Below are 14719 nucleotides of genomic sequence, written 5' to 3'. Positions count from 1 at the left end.
TCCCTCCATCATCAATATGTATGAGGAATAACATGGGGACTTATTGCATATAGCTAATAATTGTCAAATAATCAATCAGTGCCCAGAAAAGACCACCAGAGCTCTCGAGAATCCCCTAGAATCTAATCACATATGTTAATGCTCATTAAATTGTGTAATTCTAATTACATGCTACAATATTTGACTATTTTTCTGACTTAAAAAAGAAGCAGAATGCCCAATTAACCATGTCTCCTTTCTGGGCTACAGAATAACCCTGAACAGGAGATGCTAATCCTTGCTTTAAACTTAGTGTCAGAAATAGTTTTATTATGCAAATATTCAGTGAGCATATTTTCCCTGGCGTGGGCATGCAAATTCACATTGCAGCCTGATAATTAAATTAACAGCACATCAAAGCAATCGTGCGTGAAATGAGTGCTTCGGGATGGAAAGTGACACTGTGGGTGAGCCTGGTGTCATGATGGACACAGTCGTTGAACTGTGGCCTTTGAACTCCCTGGTGCCCTAGTGACATGGTGCCTTCCCAGTTTGGGTATCCCTTTCAAACAGCACGTACCAAGGGCAACTCTAGCCGCAGATGCATCGTAATTGATCCAGAAGGACACCCAGGAGAGGATGGTGATGAGTATCGAGGGCATGTACGTCTGCAGAATGAAGTATCCGATGTTCCTCTTCAGCCGAAAGCTCAGTGAGAGCCGAGGGTAGGCACCTGCAGAAACAGACAGAGGTTACAGCCCAGGATGCATGGCAGACACGCATTTGCCTTGACTTCCAAGGGTCAATGGCGTGCATTTGAGAAGCCCATGAACCGAGCCGTGGTCCCCAGCCGTACCATTCACATCTGCCTGCCTGCCAGTGTTGGGGGCAGAGCTGGGTGGAGAACATCTTCCCATCTATTTATAAGGTAATGATGACAATAGTCTACTAAGGCAGGGTGCTCAGCTGAGGACTACCCCTGGCAAACTTTGGAAAGGTTTTTAGCTTCGAATACACATCGTGGCAAATATTTATTTTTCAATGAATTGCTGTACTGTTCTCTGTATGGACAGGGAGACTTGGCTCAAGGTTTTATTGAGCCAGATGGCTTTTACAAGGTGTCACCTAGCAGCCCATCCTGAGTGACAGGTGCACAGATGTGTGACTGTGCACAGGTGTTGAGGCATTGACGCTGCACTGATTGGGATTGCTTGGGAGCACCCTAAGAGCTGGGAGGTTGTGCACAGAAGAAGGTCCAGCCTCTCAGAAGGTAGCGGCTACACCGACATGCTCCACTCCAACCATAGCATGGGCATGGTGGGCCACCTGGGGAGAAGTGTGTCATCTGCTCCCTGGTGTGCAAGTCCCAGTGCCAACATGACATGTGTGTCCCTGGGAACCAACGAGTACTGCCACTTTGGCATGAGGAGCAAGTCCCCGGATGATGCCATGTTGACTTTTGCATTGGTCTTTCCTGTTGGATTTGTTTTTCTTGGAGCAAGGCAAGTTGAGCCTGAACCTCCTTCTCCCTGCTTCAATAGTGCACTATATCCAGTCCGAGCCTCTCAGCTCCTCAGGACTCTGATGGCGCTGATTGAAGGTCAACTGGTGAAAACTCAATGGTCTCCTCCAATAAACTTCCCAGGCTCTCCCTGCTGTGCTCCCTAATGGACAGAACTCTCTGCCTGACATCACTGATCCTAGTGGAGACCTTGCCTTCAGTACCCTCCTTCCACCCAAGCCTGGCAGGCCCCTCCTCTCCTGCCCCCATCTATATGCATGTCCCCAACTTCACTGCATGGCCCTTTCCATGGCAGTCTTTCTGTTCTTTCCTTTGGCCATCTGATTCACTCAGGTGACTATGACTTCTGTGCAGAAGAGGACTTTTAGCTCAATGCTCTTGCTATAGCATGAACCCCATGTTCAGCCAGAATGACATGAAGGAAACATGAAAACACTGAAGACACCCAGCACTTCAGGGTTGGTCACCTGGGAAGTTTTCTCTGACCTAGGTGTGTGTGAAGCTGTGTGTGTAAATATGTGTGCATGCATGTGGGTGCACATGAACCTGTGCATCAACGTGTGTGTGTGTAAGCCTGTGTGTGTAAACCTGAAACCTGTGCATGCATGTGTGTGTGCATGTGAGCCTGTGTGTGTCTAAACTCTATATGTCAACCTCTGTGCACATGTGGGAGCCTGTGTGTATAAACCTGTGTGTGTGTGAGCCTGCATGTGTAAACCAGTGCATTCATATGTGATCCCATGTGTGTAAACCTGTGTGTGTGTAGTTTCCTTACATGGCTCTGATCAAACACATATATCACACTGTCATCCTAACAAAAATGTTTCATACTTATTACAAATTATTTGTAAACATATCGCCATTCAAAGTTCTCCAAATGTGCACACATGTGTCTACATTACATGCATGTTGATATGTACAGGTGTCCTCTATAGTTTATAGACACATTTCTCTCAATATTGTAACTTTAGGTTATTTCCATTTTTGCAAGATTATACATAATACTCTTAAGAATATTGTTGAGTAGACTGCTTTTGCTATATTTAGACTTATTTCCTCAGGATGAACATGCCAAAGAGGAATTACTGAGCCAATGTGTGAGGCTCTTCATGTGTATTGCCAAATTATTTTGAGAAAAAACCACATCTGTGTACAATCCTCCGTGTGCACTTCAGAGAAGGGCCTATCTCACCCAGTAACTTGCACGCATTCCTTAAAAAGAACTGCTGTTAATTTCCATGGGAAAAATCCGTCCTTTCTCTGAATGAATACTCTGGTTGAATACTTCCTAAATGTTTGTTTTTCCTCTGCATTTAATCTCATACATGATCTGATTACACTATTTACTCCTTTTTCTCCTCTCTTGCTGTTTTTCCCCTATTCACGGAAGTACTTTCAAGAATAGCCCTTGTTTATATTCTGTGTTAAAATTTTCCCAGTTGTTTGTTTCAGAGCATATAATGGTTTGAGTGGAAGGTGCATAAATACTTCAATTCTTGTGTGTAGTTGAGTCTGTCATTCCATTTTTGTTGTTGTTGTTGTTGTTGTTGTTATTTTCAAGCTTCCTTTCCGGCTTCAGCAAGTTCACAATAGAGATCTAACCACCAAAAACCTATTTTCAGAGTTGGCAAATATTTTAGTGTTTGCTATCAAGTGAATGTGTGCATTGATTTTTGTTCTATAATCAGCTCAGCAATTTCTCCAACACCATCCGTGGAACAAAGCCTCCTTGACAGAGATCTGACACATTCCGTGGTTTATATTCCGCGCGTAGGTAGGTGACTGGCAGGCTGCGCCATTGAGCTGGGCGGAGCCTCATCGTGGGCGTGGCCATCGCCAGATTCCATGGTGGTCAGCTCCTCCCACACTTTCCAGGACCCCAGCACGCACCCCCTGCCATCCCAAGCTCCAAATATGCTGGTCCAGTGCTTCCCAGAAAGGGCCAACACTCATCCAGGAGTTTCAGTTTCTGCAAAATGTTTTCCCAACTTAACTCCAATTTCATATTCCACCACGGTGTCTGCATTCAGCACATTTTCCAGCCAAAGAGCGTCCCCGCTGCCTCAAAGTCATTGTCCACGTTGGCTGCTTCCACTGACTCACACTCTGTCTTCCCTCCTTCAGAAATGTCTCCCCTTATCCGTCCTCCAAGGCCTAGGTCACATGCCACATCTCCTGTGGGTCCTTTCTTCTTCTTCCCTCCAAAGGTAAGCGATTCTCCTCTTGAGTTATGTTCTCATTGAAATGACAACTATGACTATTGACCAGGGCAAGATCTTCCTTGGTCAATCAGTCCCCAAAGCAGCGTTGGTGAAGTAATGGCTTGCTCATATACCGTAATGCCTAGCTAAATGCCCAGGCCATCATTGGCTATCTCTGATACACCTGTGCTTCAGGATACCACCAGCCAGCGACCTCGGCTTTGTTGACAAAACCAGAATTCTCAGTGACATCAAGACTTGATCTGAGCAAAGCCTTTCACCATTGCATGAACCTAGAAAAGCCTGTTTGTTGCATTGCTAGAAGTATTCCATCATGCCTGCTGTGTCTATGGGCGGAACTCCCCAGGGCTCCCAGCTAGCGGCTCATCACATAGAGTTCAAAAGTGGTGAGTCAGCTGCCCCAAGACACACCCTTCAGAATAGCCACAGAAGCGTTAAAACGACAGGGGAAAGGCACCGAAGCCCCGCAGCCTGCGCGCCGATGCAGACGCGGTCCGGTTTCCGAGCAGATGCTGAGCCGACAGACAGGGACAGTCCCCGAGCCCCGGGGCATCATTCCAACTCCTGGCTTCCTGGCAGCGCTCGCCACAGAAGATGCTGAGTCCAACGCTTTCTCCCCAGATGCGCTAGAACTCAGGGCCAACAATGAGGCTCCGGGCCTCCCATCCAGCCTAAATTAATATTGCTCTCTAAGGCATTAAGGTCGTTGAGGAACTCGTAAAGATGCAAGCATACAGCATTGGATCCCCTTTGCGGAGGGGTAAGAGCCGCTCCGATGTATCTATAAAGTAATGAGCGGATATTTGCACAACTGCAGAGCTGACCTATATGTATGGGTGGCTCCCCCTGCGAGGCAGCCCCGTGCGTGGCTCTCCCAGCAGCACCTAGGAAACTTTGAGAGCCCTCGGCACTGCTCTGGGGTTTTTATCACGCTGCCTCCTTCATTTATGATCTGCTTATTCAAGAAATTCCTCACTGGAGGATGTGTTCATTGGTTTTACAGAGAGAAGGGAGAGAGAGAAACATCAATATGAGAGAGAAACATTGATCGGTTGCCTCCTGTACACGCCATGACCAGTGGTCGCAACCCGCAACCTCGGTCTGTGCCCTGACTAGGGATCGAACTCCCAACCTTTTGGCATATGGGACGAAGCTCCAACCAACTAAGCCACTGGCCAGGACTATGATCTACCTTTTTACTTTATAATACAACCCCAAATTCTTTTCTCACTCTTATTAATAGTCATCTTAGTTATTACGTGTTCTAAAAAAAATCCATGATGAAAAAGAGATACATAAAACCGCACAGAGAGAAGAGGAAAAACAGGGCTGGAGCTCAGGAAGTTTTTTCACGGGTTGTGTGGACCAAGCGATGATTCTCTTTCTGGTCCTCACAGTAAAACCTGCAGGTTGTACCACGTGACTCTGGGGCAAACAGGAGGGGTGTTGGACCCATCCAAGTCCACCCTCATGATTGACTTGGGATACTGTTTCGGAAATACCCTCACGTATGAAATCAGGACAAGAATATCACGGGTGGAAAAAAATAGATAAAGGACACTTCATCAAAATTACAAGCTATGATTCTTTAAGAACGTGAGAAGACAACCTTCGGGATGGGAGAAAATGTTTGCACATCGTGTATCTGATAAGGAAATTGTGTGTAGAATATAGAAAGAGGGTTTAAGAAACACAGCCAGTCCAATCCACAAATGGAAGCATCTGACTAGACATTTGCAATGAAGATCAGGCAAATATCCAATGAGCCCTAGAAAAGATGCTTCAACGTCATTACATGGTAGGGGAAAGCACCTCACAACCACAGTGAGGTACCACTTCAGCCTAGGGTGATCACATTCTAACAGCCCTGGCTAGAGTATCATCCCACAGATCAAAAGGCTGTGACCAGGTTTTATTCCCGGTCAGAATGTGTACCCAGGTTGCCGGTTCGGTCCCCAGTTGGGGCAGGTACGGAAGGCAACTAAGTCAACCAAGTGGATGTTTCTCACATTGATGTTTCTCTCTATCCCTCCCCCTCTCTTCCTGTCTTTCTCTAAAAGCAATAAAAAATGTCCTCCAGTTAGAATAAAAAAGAAAGATAGACAATAGTCAGTGATGGTGAAGATGGGGAGAAACCGGAACCCTCACGCATTGCTTGTGGGCGTGTCCAATGGTTGGAAATGGGTTTGGCAGTTCCTCAAAAAGTTAAATATATCACCATACTACCCAGCAATTTCAAACCTAAGTATGTGCCTAAGAGAAACAAAAACATATCCACAGAAAAACCTGTGCATGAATGCTCACAGCAGCCTTATTCCTAATATCCAAGAGCTGCAAACAGACTCATTTTCATCAACCCACGGATGGTTAATATAATAGGCTATATGTACACAATGGAATATTACACAGCAACGAAAAAGAATGAAGTAGCGACACATGATGCAACTTGGACGAGCCTTGAAGACATCGTGCTAAGTGAGAGAAGCCAGTCACAAAGTTCCCCTCCACCCCACATACACACACAGTGCCTGGTTCCACTGACATGAAGTCTACAGAATAGGCAAATCCATACAAATAGAATTAGATCAGTAGTTGCTCAGGGTTCGGGGAGGCAGACTGGGGGAGAGTGATCGCTAATGGGTACAGGACTTTTTTAGCGGGTGCCGGAAATATTCTGGAACTGATGGTGGCCATGGTCACACCCTTCTGTAACAGAACTGAAAACATCGAATTGCACACTTTAAGTGGGTGAAGGGTAGGGCATGTAAACGATATCTCAATAAATCTGTTATAAAACAGAAAAAAGAATACCGACTACCTGTACTTCACATCAAGCACCAAATACATTCTCTGAACCAAAATATATTCTTGATCAGCGCCAGTCCCCTCTTCCTCTCCTTTTCCTCCCTCTATGAAGCCTTCTGTGCACACGGTTGTGTAATCTAAGAGTTTTATCACCAAGCATATTTTAAAAGCATGCGTTGTGAATTGGTGCTAATGCCCTGCCCCCACCAGTTGTTGCTGGGGCTATAATGACAGAAGGAATTGGGGGTGGGAGGTGCCAGCTTCACCATCCCTGAGCATCTGAACCGAGGGTCTGTGGTCTTTATGATGTCTTACAGCTTGGCGTCTTTGTTTACCTCAGCTACGACACAGAGCATCGAGTAGGAATACAGAGAGCGCAGGGCACACTGGGAAATACATGTAGCTGGAATTTCATAAAACCTCGGCAAGAACAGAAAAGGTGAGCGCATACCCTCTTGGTCTTTGGACGGCTGAAACAAAGATGGCAATGAACCCTAGGCCGGGGTGGCCACAACCCGATCATATTAGCAGCAGATGACCGTGTCTAAAGAGTCTAAAGGAGGGTGGTCCAAGTTCAAGTTCCTGGACCACCAAGGCTGACTTCTAGCCCAGAAGTGGGGAGAGGTCTTTGACTTCTGGGAGAACGGCACCCACTGACCCAGGTCCTCCTCCCTCTCCTTCCTTTCTTCCTGCCTCCAAGGCCAGGGTTGGCCCCCTGTCCACCCAGAATGAGCGGTAACTTATGTTACCAAATGTGGGTTGATTGAGTTCACCTTTGGTCTTTGAACTTCTCAATAACCGGCCCCAGGGGGCATCTCGTGGTCCAGAGACCTTCTACCCATCAAAGCTCCCCAGTCCCCTTTGGAGACAGAGAAAAGGGACACCTACCACGATGGATTATTGATGATGGCACTGCAGTGGCTGACCCAGTGGCGGGAGTCCCTTGCAGGGTGTTTCATAAGGGGACCACCACGGCCCAGGTGGCCAGGGTCCCCAGGGCATGGGAGCGGATGCAGGACTCACCTGTGGCGAAGACAACATTCCTCGAGACCAGGCGATGTTCCACGATGGAGAACTGAGGAAGCTCGATCCTCTCCACACCGGTGACAGCCTTATCGCCACCGCGCCAGTAAAATTCAATGTCGTCTGTGGTGTAGCCGTCTGCCAGGAGAGAGAAGCAGGGACAGGGCAGAAATGAAGCATCATCTTGTCTATACACGGGTTTAAGACACTGTCGCCAGGGAAACGGAAGGAAGAGCTCACCCATATTTTGATAGGCTTGTTTGATGTGCTAATTTTGGAGAAGGGTCTTCCAAGAACTAACTTTCAAATATCTCAGTGTTGATCTAGAGCATGCTGATGTTGCCCTGGCTGGGTGGCTCAGTTGGCTGGAGTGTCAACCTATACACTAAAAGGTCATAGGTTCGATTCCCGGTCAGGGAACATACTTAGGTTGTGGGTTTGATCTCCTGTCAGGGTGCATACAGGAGGCAATTGATCGATGTTTCTCTCTCTCTCCCTTCCTCTTTCTACAATCAATAAAACATATCCTCAGGCGAAGATTAAAAAAATTAGAACGGGCTGGTGTTGAAAAGTATGGATGCTAGGAAGGCTCAGTGCTCTAACCAGAGTTCTGTTCGCACAGCCTCACTGTCGAGCTCGCCTGGATGTTGCACCCAACCGAACTGAGAACATATGAACGCTGGGTAAGATGGTCGTAAGAAAAGATGAGAACACAAGCATGAAGGATTCTGAGAAGGCGACTCTTCTCAAAAGCCACTGAAAAACTAAAACACTGAGGGTGAATTTAACCAATCGATGTTGGGTAACATCCAAAACTCTCCGAGCAAAAGTAGTGTTCTCGGCATTTCTGGATGGTTCCATGAGATGACCATCCTTAGAAATGCCTTTTGTTGGGACTCCCTTGGCCCTCGGAGATCGGCACAAGGTGTTGTTTGGAGTGGCCATTGGTGGAGTAGAGCTCCACCCCCAGCTCCTGACACAGCGCTCACATTCAGTGCTTCTGGAGAATGCGTATAAATAGGACAGCAAAGCCTGATGTCACCTGTCACACCCAGGGATCTTCTGGAGAATGAGATCAATTTTACCAGTAAGGTCAATTACAGCACACACAGGGGGGAAAAATGCCTTGCCACTATAAAGGACTCTCTGATTGGACCATATATACTGAGCAAAACGCAGACATGCAGTATTTGATGAGTGACAAATAGCCCCAAGCTAGGGGGTGGCTGGCCACTCCCCACAGCTCGTGCCATCTCCCAGGCCTATCTGCTCTTCCAGCTCCAGAATCATGGTGGACACACCTCTATCTCCTACCTTCCCTCTGACTTCCTCATATTGCATTCTCGCCTCGAGGGCACAGCACTGGTTAATAAAACCCACCCATACCCAGGCCTCTCCTCTGCATAAAACCTTCAAATCTTTCCCAGTGCAATTAGCAAAAAAGCTCACACTCAAGCCCTGGCTGGCATAGCTCAGTGGATTGAGCATGGGCTGTGAACCAAAGCATCGCAGGTTCGATTCCCAGTCAGGGCACATGCCTGGGTTGCAGGCCATGGCTGCCCACAACCGCACATTGATGTTTCTCTCTCTTTCTCTTTCTCCCTCCCTTCTCTCTCTAAAAATAAATAAATAAAATATTTTAAAAAACCCTCAAACTCCTTACAAGGACCTCAAGAATCTACAGCACCCCCTGCCCCCAACTACCGTGTGCATCCAGTTTCTCTCCCTCTTCACCCAGCCCCACCCTTCCCCCTTGGCCTCTGGGGCACAGAGCAGCACAAGTGCCCACGGGACATTCTTCAAGACCTCTCAGCTCCCCCTTCCCTACGTTTGCATCTTAATTTACAAAAAACCTTTCACACCCGTGTGTAGTCAAATCATCATAAAAATGGGAGAATTCACTCCTTCTTCCACGCAAGTGCTTGAAGCATGGACTCTTCCAAGACACGCAGCTCACACGTGCTGAGGAAATCAATCCCTTTTACAATAGACCTTCCTGCCCATCCTCCACCTGGGCTCAACTATCACGGTCACGGAATCTCCTCCTCCCAGCCCACTCATGGTCTGTGCGAAGTTGCAGTGGCAGCTGCTGTCTTACCTGGACCCCAAATTTGCCTTCCTGAAATTCACCAGCTCAAGGGGTACTGTGCCCTCTGGCCACACAGAATCCATTTAACTTCTCAGGGTCATCCTTGCTCTACTGGGTGATTATCATCTTTCCCATGAGCCTCTCTTCTCCACACTGAATTCCCCCAGATGATTCCATCACAGATCACGGGCCCTGATTCCACGTGCCTCGTGCTCTGAAAGCACCATTCTCAGAAACCATGACACAGATGTGGCGTGGAAGCCAGGGGCACCGTGGGGCCGGCTCCACAGGGACCTGAACCCTAGTCACCAAGCCAACTTCCCAAAGACACTAACTGCGCACCACAAATGTGCCAAGAGACATTGGCAAGTTGCTCATTTGCCATCCACCAAAAAAAAAAAAAAATGTCATCAATATGAAGACTGATAAGCCGAAATCCAATGGAAACTGATTATAAACCCAGGCATGGTTGGCCGGGATTACTAACAACAGCAGCGCCCTCCAGACCTGCCGGACACGGAGCTCAGGGAGCAGCAGGGACACGTGCCTGTTCAATAACACAGACGCCCCTCACGCAGGAGCCCTCCGCACTGAAGCGGCAGCCGAGCATCGGAGTACTCCCCAAACGCAAGGAAATGGCCGAGATGCAGCAACAGCGCGCTTGTAAAGCTGAGCTCCTGATGGAAAATGAGTTTTACTCCAACAGCCCAGGATCCCAGGAGGGCAGCCACTCATGCGTGATGAAGCATATTGTGACAAAATTGTCTCCGTGTTTGCTCTCTGCTCACGGAGAGGCCCGAGATGGGCGGCCCTAGTCAGACTCTCTTAATCAGATTAGAATGAAGAACTCTTGCTTTTTCTGTTTATTGGTTTTAGAGAAAGAGGGAGGGAGGAAGGAAGGGGGGGGGAGAGAGAGAAGGAGAGGAAGGGGGGGGGAGAGAGAGAGAGAGAGAGAGAGAGCGAGAGAGAGAGAGAGAGAGAGAGAGAGAGAGAGAGAGAGAGAGAGAGAGGGAGAGAGAAACACTGATGTGGGAGAGAGACACAGATTGACTGTCTCCTGTATGCACCCTGACTGGGAATTGAACCTGCAACCTAGGTGTGTGCCCTGACCCAGAATCGAACCCTCAACCTTTTAGTGCATAGGACGATGCTCCAACCAACGGAGCCCCATGAGCTAGGGCATAATGGGGAACTCTTCTACTGCAGAGTGAACGATTAAACCTTTTATCTTTAAGATACTTAAAAACGATGTCAAGAAAATGATACAGGCCTTGCCAAAAATGTCAAAGAACAACAAGACAGCCTAAAACACAATGCAGATGAAGAACAGAAATAGAGATACGCACAGCTTTCGATTTCCAGGGTGCAGTTCTGCTCATCCAAGGGGTACCTTCTCAGGTCCATCATGCACGCCGCGGTCGTGGTGATTCTGAAACACACGGGGGGCGGGGCAGAGAGCAAAGACGGGATGAGAAGCACGTAGCAAGACAGCTGCTTCCATGTAAGCTATGAGTAGGACCCCTTCTCCCAAGGACACCCGATTCCGCATACCAATTACACTGAGTAAGTTTTCGACATACTGTAGGCCAGCTCAGTCAAGAAAAGCAACACAAAACGTTGACACCCTCTGCCATTATCCACGGAGTCTTGTGACCTTTTAGACAATGAAGGCAGAGAAAGGGGTCTCTTGGGAAGTTCTTATCTTCAGTCTTTGCTCTGCCTCCTGGTCTGGGGGCTCCTTGACTTTTACAGGACAGAGAAAACTCCTGCGTGGTGACAGCGCTGACTGGGTCAGGACTGAACTCTCTGGCTTTCCATGTGATGGGCTCTGGTAGCTGCACGTCCAGAGGCTGCCCCTCAGCTCTGAGCCCAGCTTCTGCTGCTTCCTGTGTTATTATTACACTTGGCAGGGAGGCTGGGTCCCAACACTCTGGAGCTTTGCGCCATGAAATCGCCTCTCTCTTCCAAGAGACTATTTGGCTTTTTATTTGATTAGGGATCAAAACTGAGTGGAATTCGCTTCCCTTGGGGTCAGCGGCAGCCATGGAAAGAATTTACATCACGGCCAAGGCCAGTTAAGCCTCTGCCACGCCATGGTTCCATCAACTGCACAGAGAAAGAGGACGGTCCTGGCAATGTCAAGTTCATCGCCTACTCTGTCTACACTAGCAGGGGTGTCCACCCAAGGACGTATCAACTTGGGAGAAACATACTCATGCATCAGTTCCACAAGAGACACATCACACGGGTATTATTATTACTATTATTCCCATTTTGAAGATGAGCAAACCAAAGCTTAGAAAGAATAGATAGGTTGGTCAGATTTAGGAAAGAACTGGAAGGCAGATGTGGTCATCAGGCAGCGTGAAGCTTACACTCCACTGCCTCCCTGACCCCTCTCCACCCTTAAAGTAGGAAATGTTGCTCTTTAAGAAGAGCAAGTAGAGCCCTGGCTAGCGTAGCTCAGTGGATTGAGTGCAGTCTGCGAACCAAAGCATCACAGGTTCGATTCCCAGTCAGGGTACATGCCTGGGTTGCAGGCCACAGCCCCCAGCAACAGCACATTGATGTTTCTCTCTCTCTCTCTCTTTCCCCCTCCCTTCCCTCTCTAAAAATAAATAAATAAAATCTTTAAAAAAAAGAAGAGCAAGTAGGGGAGAGAAATCTGTAATACATACAGAGATCATATACGTCTATAATATATAGCCAAAACAGTAGCCATGAGCCACATGTGGCTAGATTTAAAGTTTAAATGAAATCAAGTGTAGTAACACTGAAAATTCAGTGTCTCTGAAGCACTAGCCACATTTCAAGTTCTCAGCGGCCGCCTGTGGCTCCTGCATCCCACAGTGCTAATCACAGAACGTCTTTACCTCCACAGGAGGCTCCCCTGGAAACAGCGAGGAGAAGAGTGGCAAGCCAGGTAGAAGGGCCCTGCTGCTGACCCCAACCTCCCATCCCCCTCCTCTCCCCCCCTTCCCATGGCTCTACAACTCTTTGTTTGAAAGCGGAAGAGCCAAATGTGCACCACCCACCTCCTCAACCCATCACTATGCTGACCAGAGGTAGATGTCCACACGGCATGTAAGTCAAGTGCCAGAGTGGAAGCTGTCATTCAACACTATTCACAGGGCCCTGGCCAGGTAGCTCAGTGGGTTAGAGCATCGTCCCCATATGCCAAGGTTGAGGGTTCGATCCCTGGGCAGGGCATGTATGAGAATCAACCAATGAATGCATCAGTAAGTGGAAGAACAAATCCATCTTTCTTTCTCTCTCCCTCTCCTTTCCTCTCTTTCTAAAATCAATGGATTAACAACAACAAAGACTATTCACAGTAGCATAGACTGGGTCTGACTTCATGGCTCAGTTAGTGTACCCAGCAGTCAGAAGGGAGGGCCTACCCTAAATGAATAGCAGTTACAACCTAGTGGCTGCAACTCCCAACATGATCTTGAACCTGAAGGCAGCCAAGGTCCACTTTGTCTCCAAGGATCTGTCCCACCTGAGGATAAAGATTCTGCATACAGCCCTGGCTGGTGTGGGTCAGTGGACTGAACACCCACCTGCGAATCAAAGTGTTGTTGGTTCAGCTCCCCATCAGGGCACATGGCTGGGTTGCAGGCCAGGCCTCCAGTAGGGGGCGCTCGAGAGGCAACCACACATTGACGTTTCTCTCCCTCTCTTTCTCCCTCCCTTTCCCTTCTCTAAAAATAAATAAATAAAATCTTTTAAAAATTTAAAAAACACACTCTGCATACAAAAAGAAGCATTCTACGAAAAGTAGGGAAAGCATAGAGAATGAACGCCGAAAAATTTGGAAGGTATTAGGCCTGGTTGTCAAAAGGCCTGAATGCAACACGCCCTTTTCCAAACAAGTGCAGAGACAGAAGGAAGGAACAGCCTGAGAGGAAGACAGATGGGCAGACACAGTCAAACCAAGAAAAGGAGGCAAGGCACTCAGCCCCGAGTGCTCATGGGAATCTTGGGCTGCAGACAGATGGGGGAATCGACGCAGCTGAGAATCATTTCATGACGTGGACCGGCACCCGCGTCACTGAGGAATCTTGTTAAAATGCAGATTCTCAGCAGAAGGGCTGCAGAGCGCCTGCGATTATTTCCCAGATGACGTTGCTACTGCTGGTCTGGGGACAAAGCCAAGAGGGGAAAGGAAACTGAAAATGTGTAAAACCTTCCTAACACAGGGGAGGAAGACAAAGCTTTGAAACCAGAGAGAAGGTGATGGTTCAGCACAGGAAATGGGCAAAGAGCTGGGCTTTATTAGAGGAACAGCAAAAGCAAACAGCATACAAGTCAAGAAATTAGAATTAAACACAAAACAATAATTAAAAAAAAAACTGGGGCCCTGGCTGGTGTGGCTTAGTGGACTGAGTGTTGGTCTGTGAACCAAAGGGTCACCAGTTCAATTCCCAGTTAGGGCACATGCCTGGGTTGCAGGCCAGGTCCCAGTAGTGGGTGTGCAAGAGGCAACTACACATTGATGTTTCCCTCTTTTCTCCCTCTTTTCCCCTCTCTTTAAATATAAATACACTTTTTAAAAAGTTGGGGTAAAATATGCTTAACACACTTTTTTTTTGCATTTTAAAAAAGGGTTTATTTATTTCTAGAGAGAGGGAAAGGGAGGGAGAAAGAAAGGGAGAGCAACATCAGTGTGTGGTTGCCTCCCATGTGGCCCCTACTGGGGACCTGGCCTGCAACCCAGGCATGTGCCCTGACTGGGAATCGAACTCTCAACTCTTTGGTTCACAGGCTGGCCCTCAATCCACTGAGCTGCACCAGCCAGGGCCCATTTTTTTCATTTTTAATTGGCACTGAGCACGTTCACACTGCTGTGCCACTATCACCACCATCTGTACCCATACATTTTCCATCATCCCTGATAGATATTCGGTACCCACTGAACAGTAATTCTCCCCTTCTCCCCCCAGGACTGGGTAACTGCTGGTCTACTTTCTCTCTTTCTGAATTTACTTATTTTTAGGTCCCTCATATAAGTGAAGTCATGTACCATTTGTATGTTTGTGCCTGGCTTGTCTCCTTCACATGTTTTGAAAGTTCACC

The 14719-nt window shown here is 47.7% G+C and overlaps 1 protein-coding gene across 2 annotated transcripts in view; it reads right to left on the bottom strand.

Annotated features, from left to right (window-relative positions):
• The window catches only part of GABRB3 (gamma-aminobutyric acid type A receptor subunit beta3), a 250313-nt gene that overhangs the window by 17646 nt on the left and 217948 nt on the right, over nt 1-14719 (bottom strand). For both annotated transcript variants that reach the window (XM_036012758.1, XM_028503673.2), the window contains 3 exons: nt 10987-11069; nt 7552-7689; nt 560-712 (listed from right to left, as the gene is read on the bottom strand). In XM_036012758.1, coding sequence (XP_035868651.1) covers nt 560-712; nt 7552-7689; nt 10987-11069 — 374 coding nt within the window. The remainder of the gene's footprint in view (nt 1-559; nt 713-7551; nt 7690-10986; nt 11070-14719) is intronic.

The sequence above is a fragment of the Phyllostomus discolor genome, chromosome 12 (assembly GCF_004126475.2).
Source record: "Phyllostomus discolor isolate MPI-MPIP mPhyDis1 chromosome 12, mPhyDis1.pri.v3, whole genome shotgun sequence".
NCBI classification, from domain to species: Eukaryota; Metazoa; Chordata; class Mammalia; order Chiroptera; family Phyllostomidae; genus Phyllostomus; species Phyllostomus discolor.
Note: the sequence above shows the minus strand (reverse complement) of the source record. Positions and strands in the feature narration are given on the sequence as shown.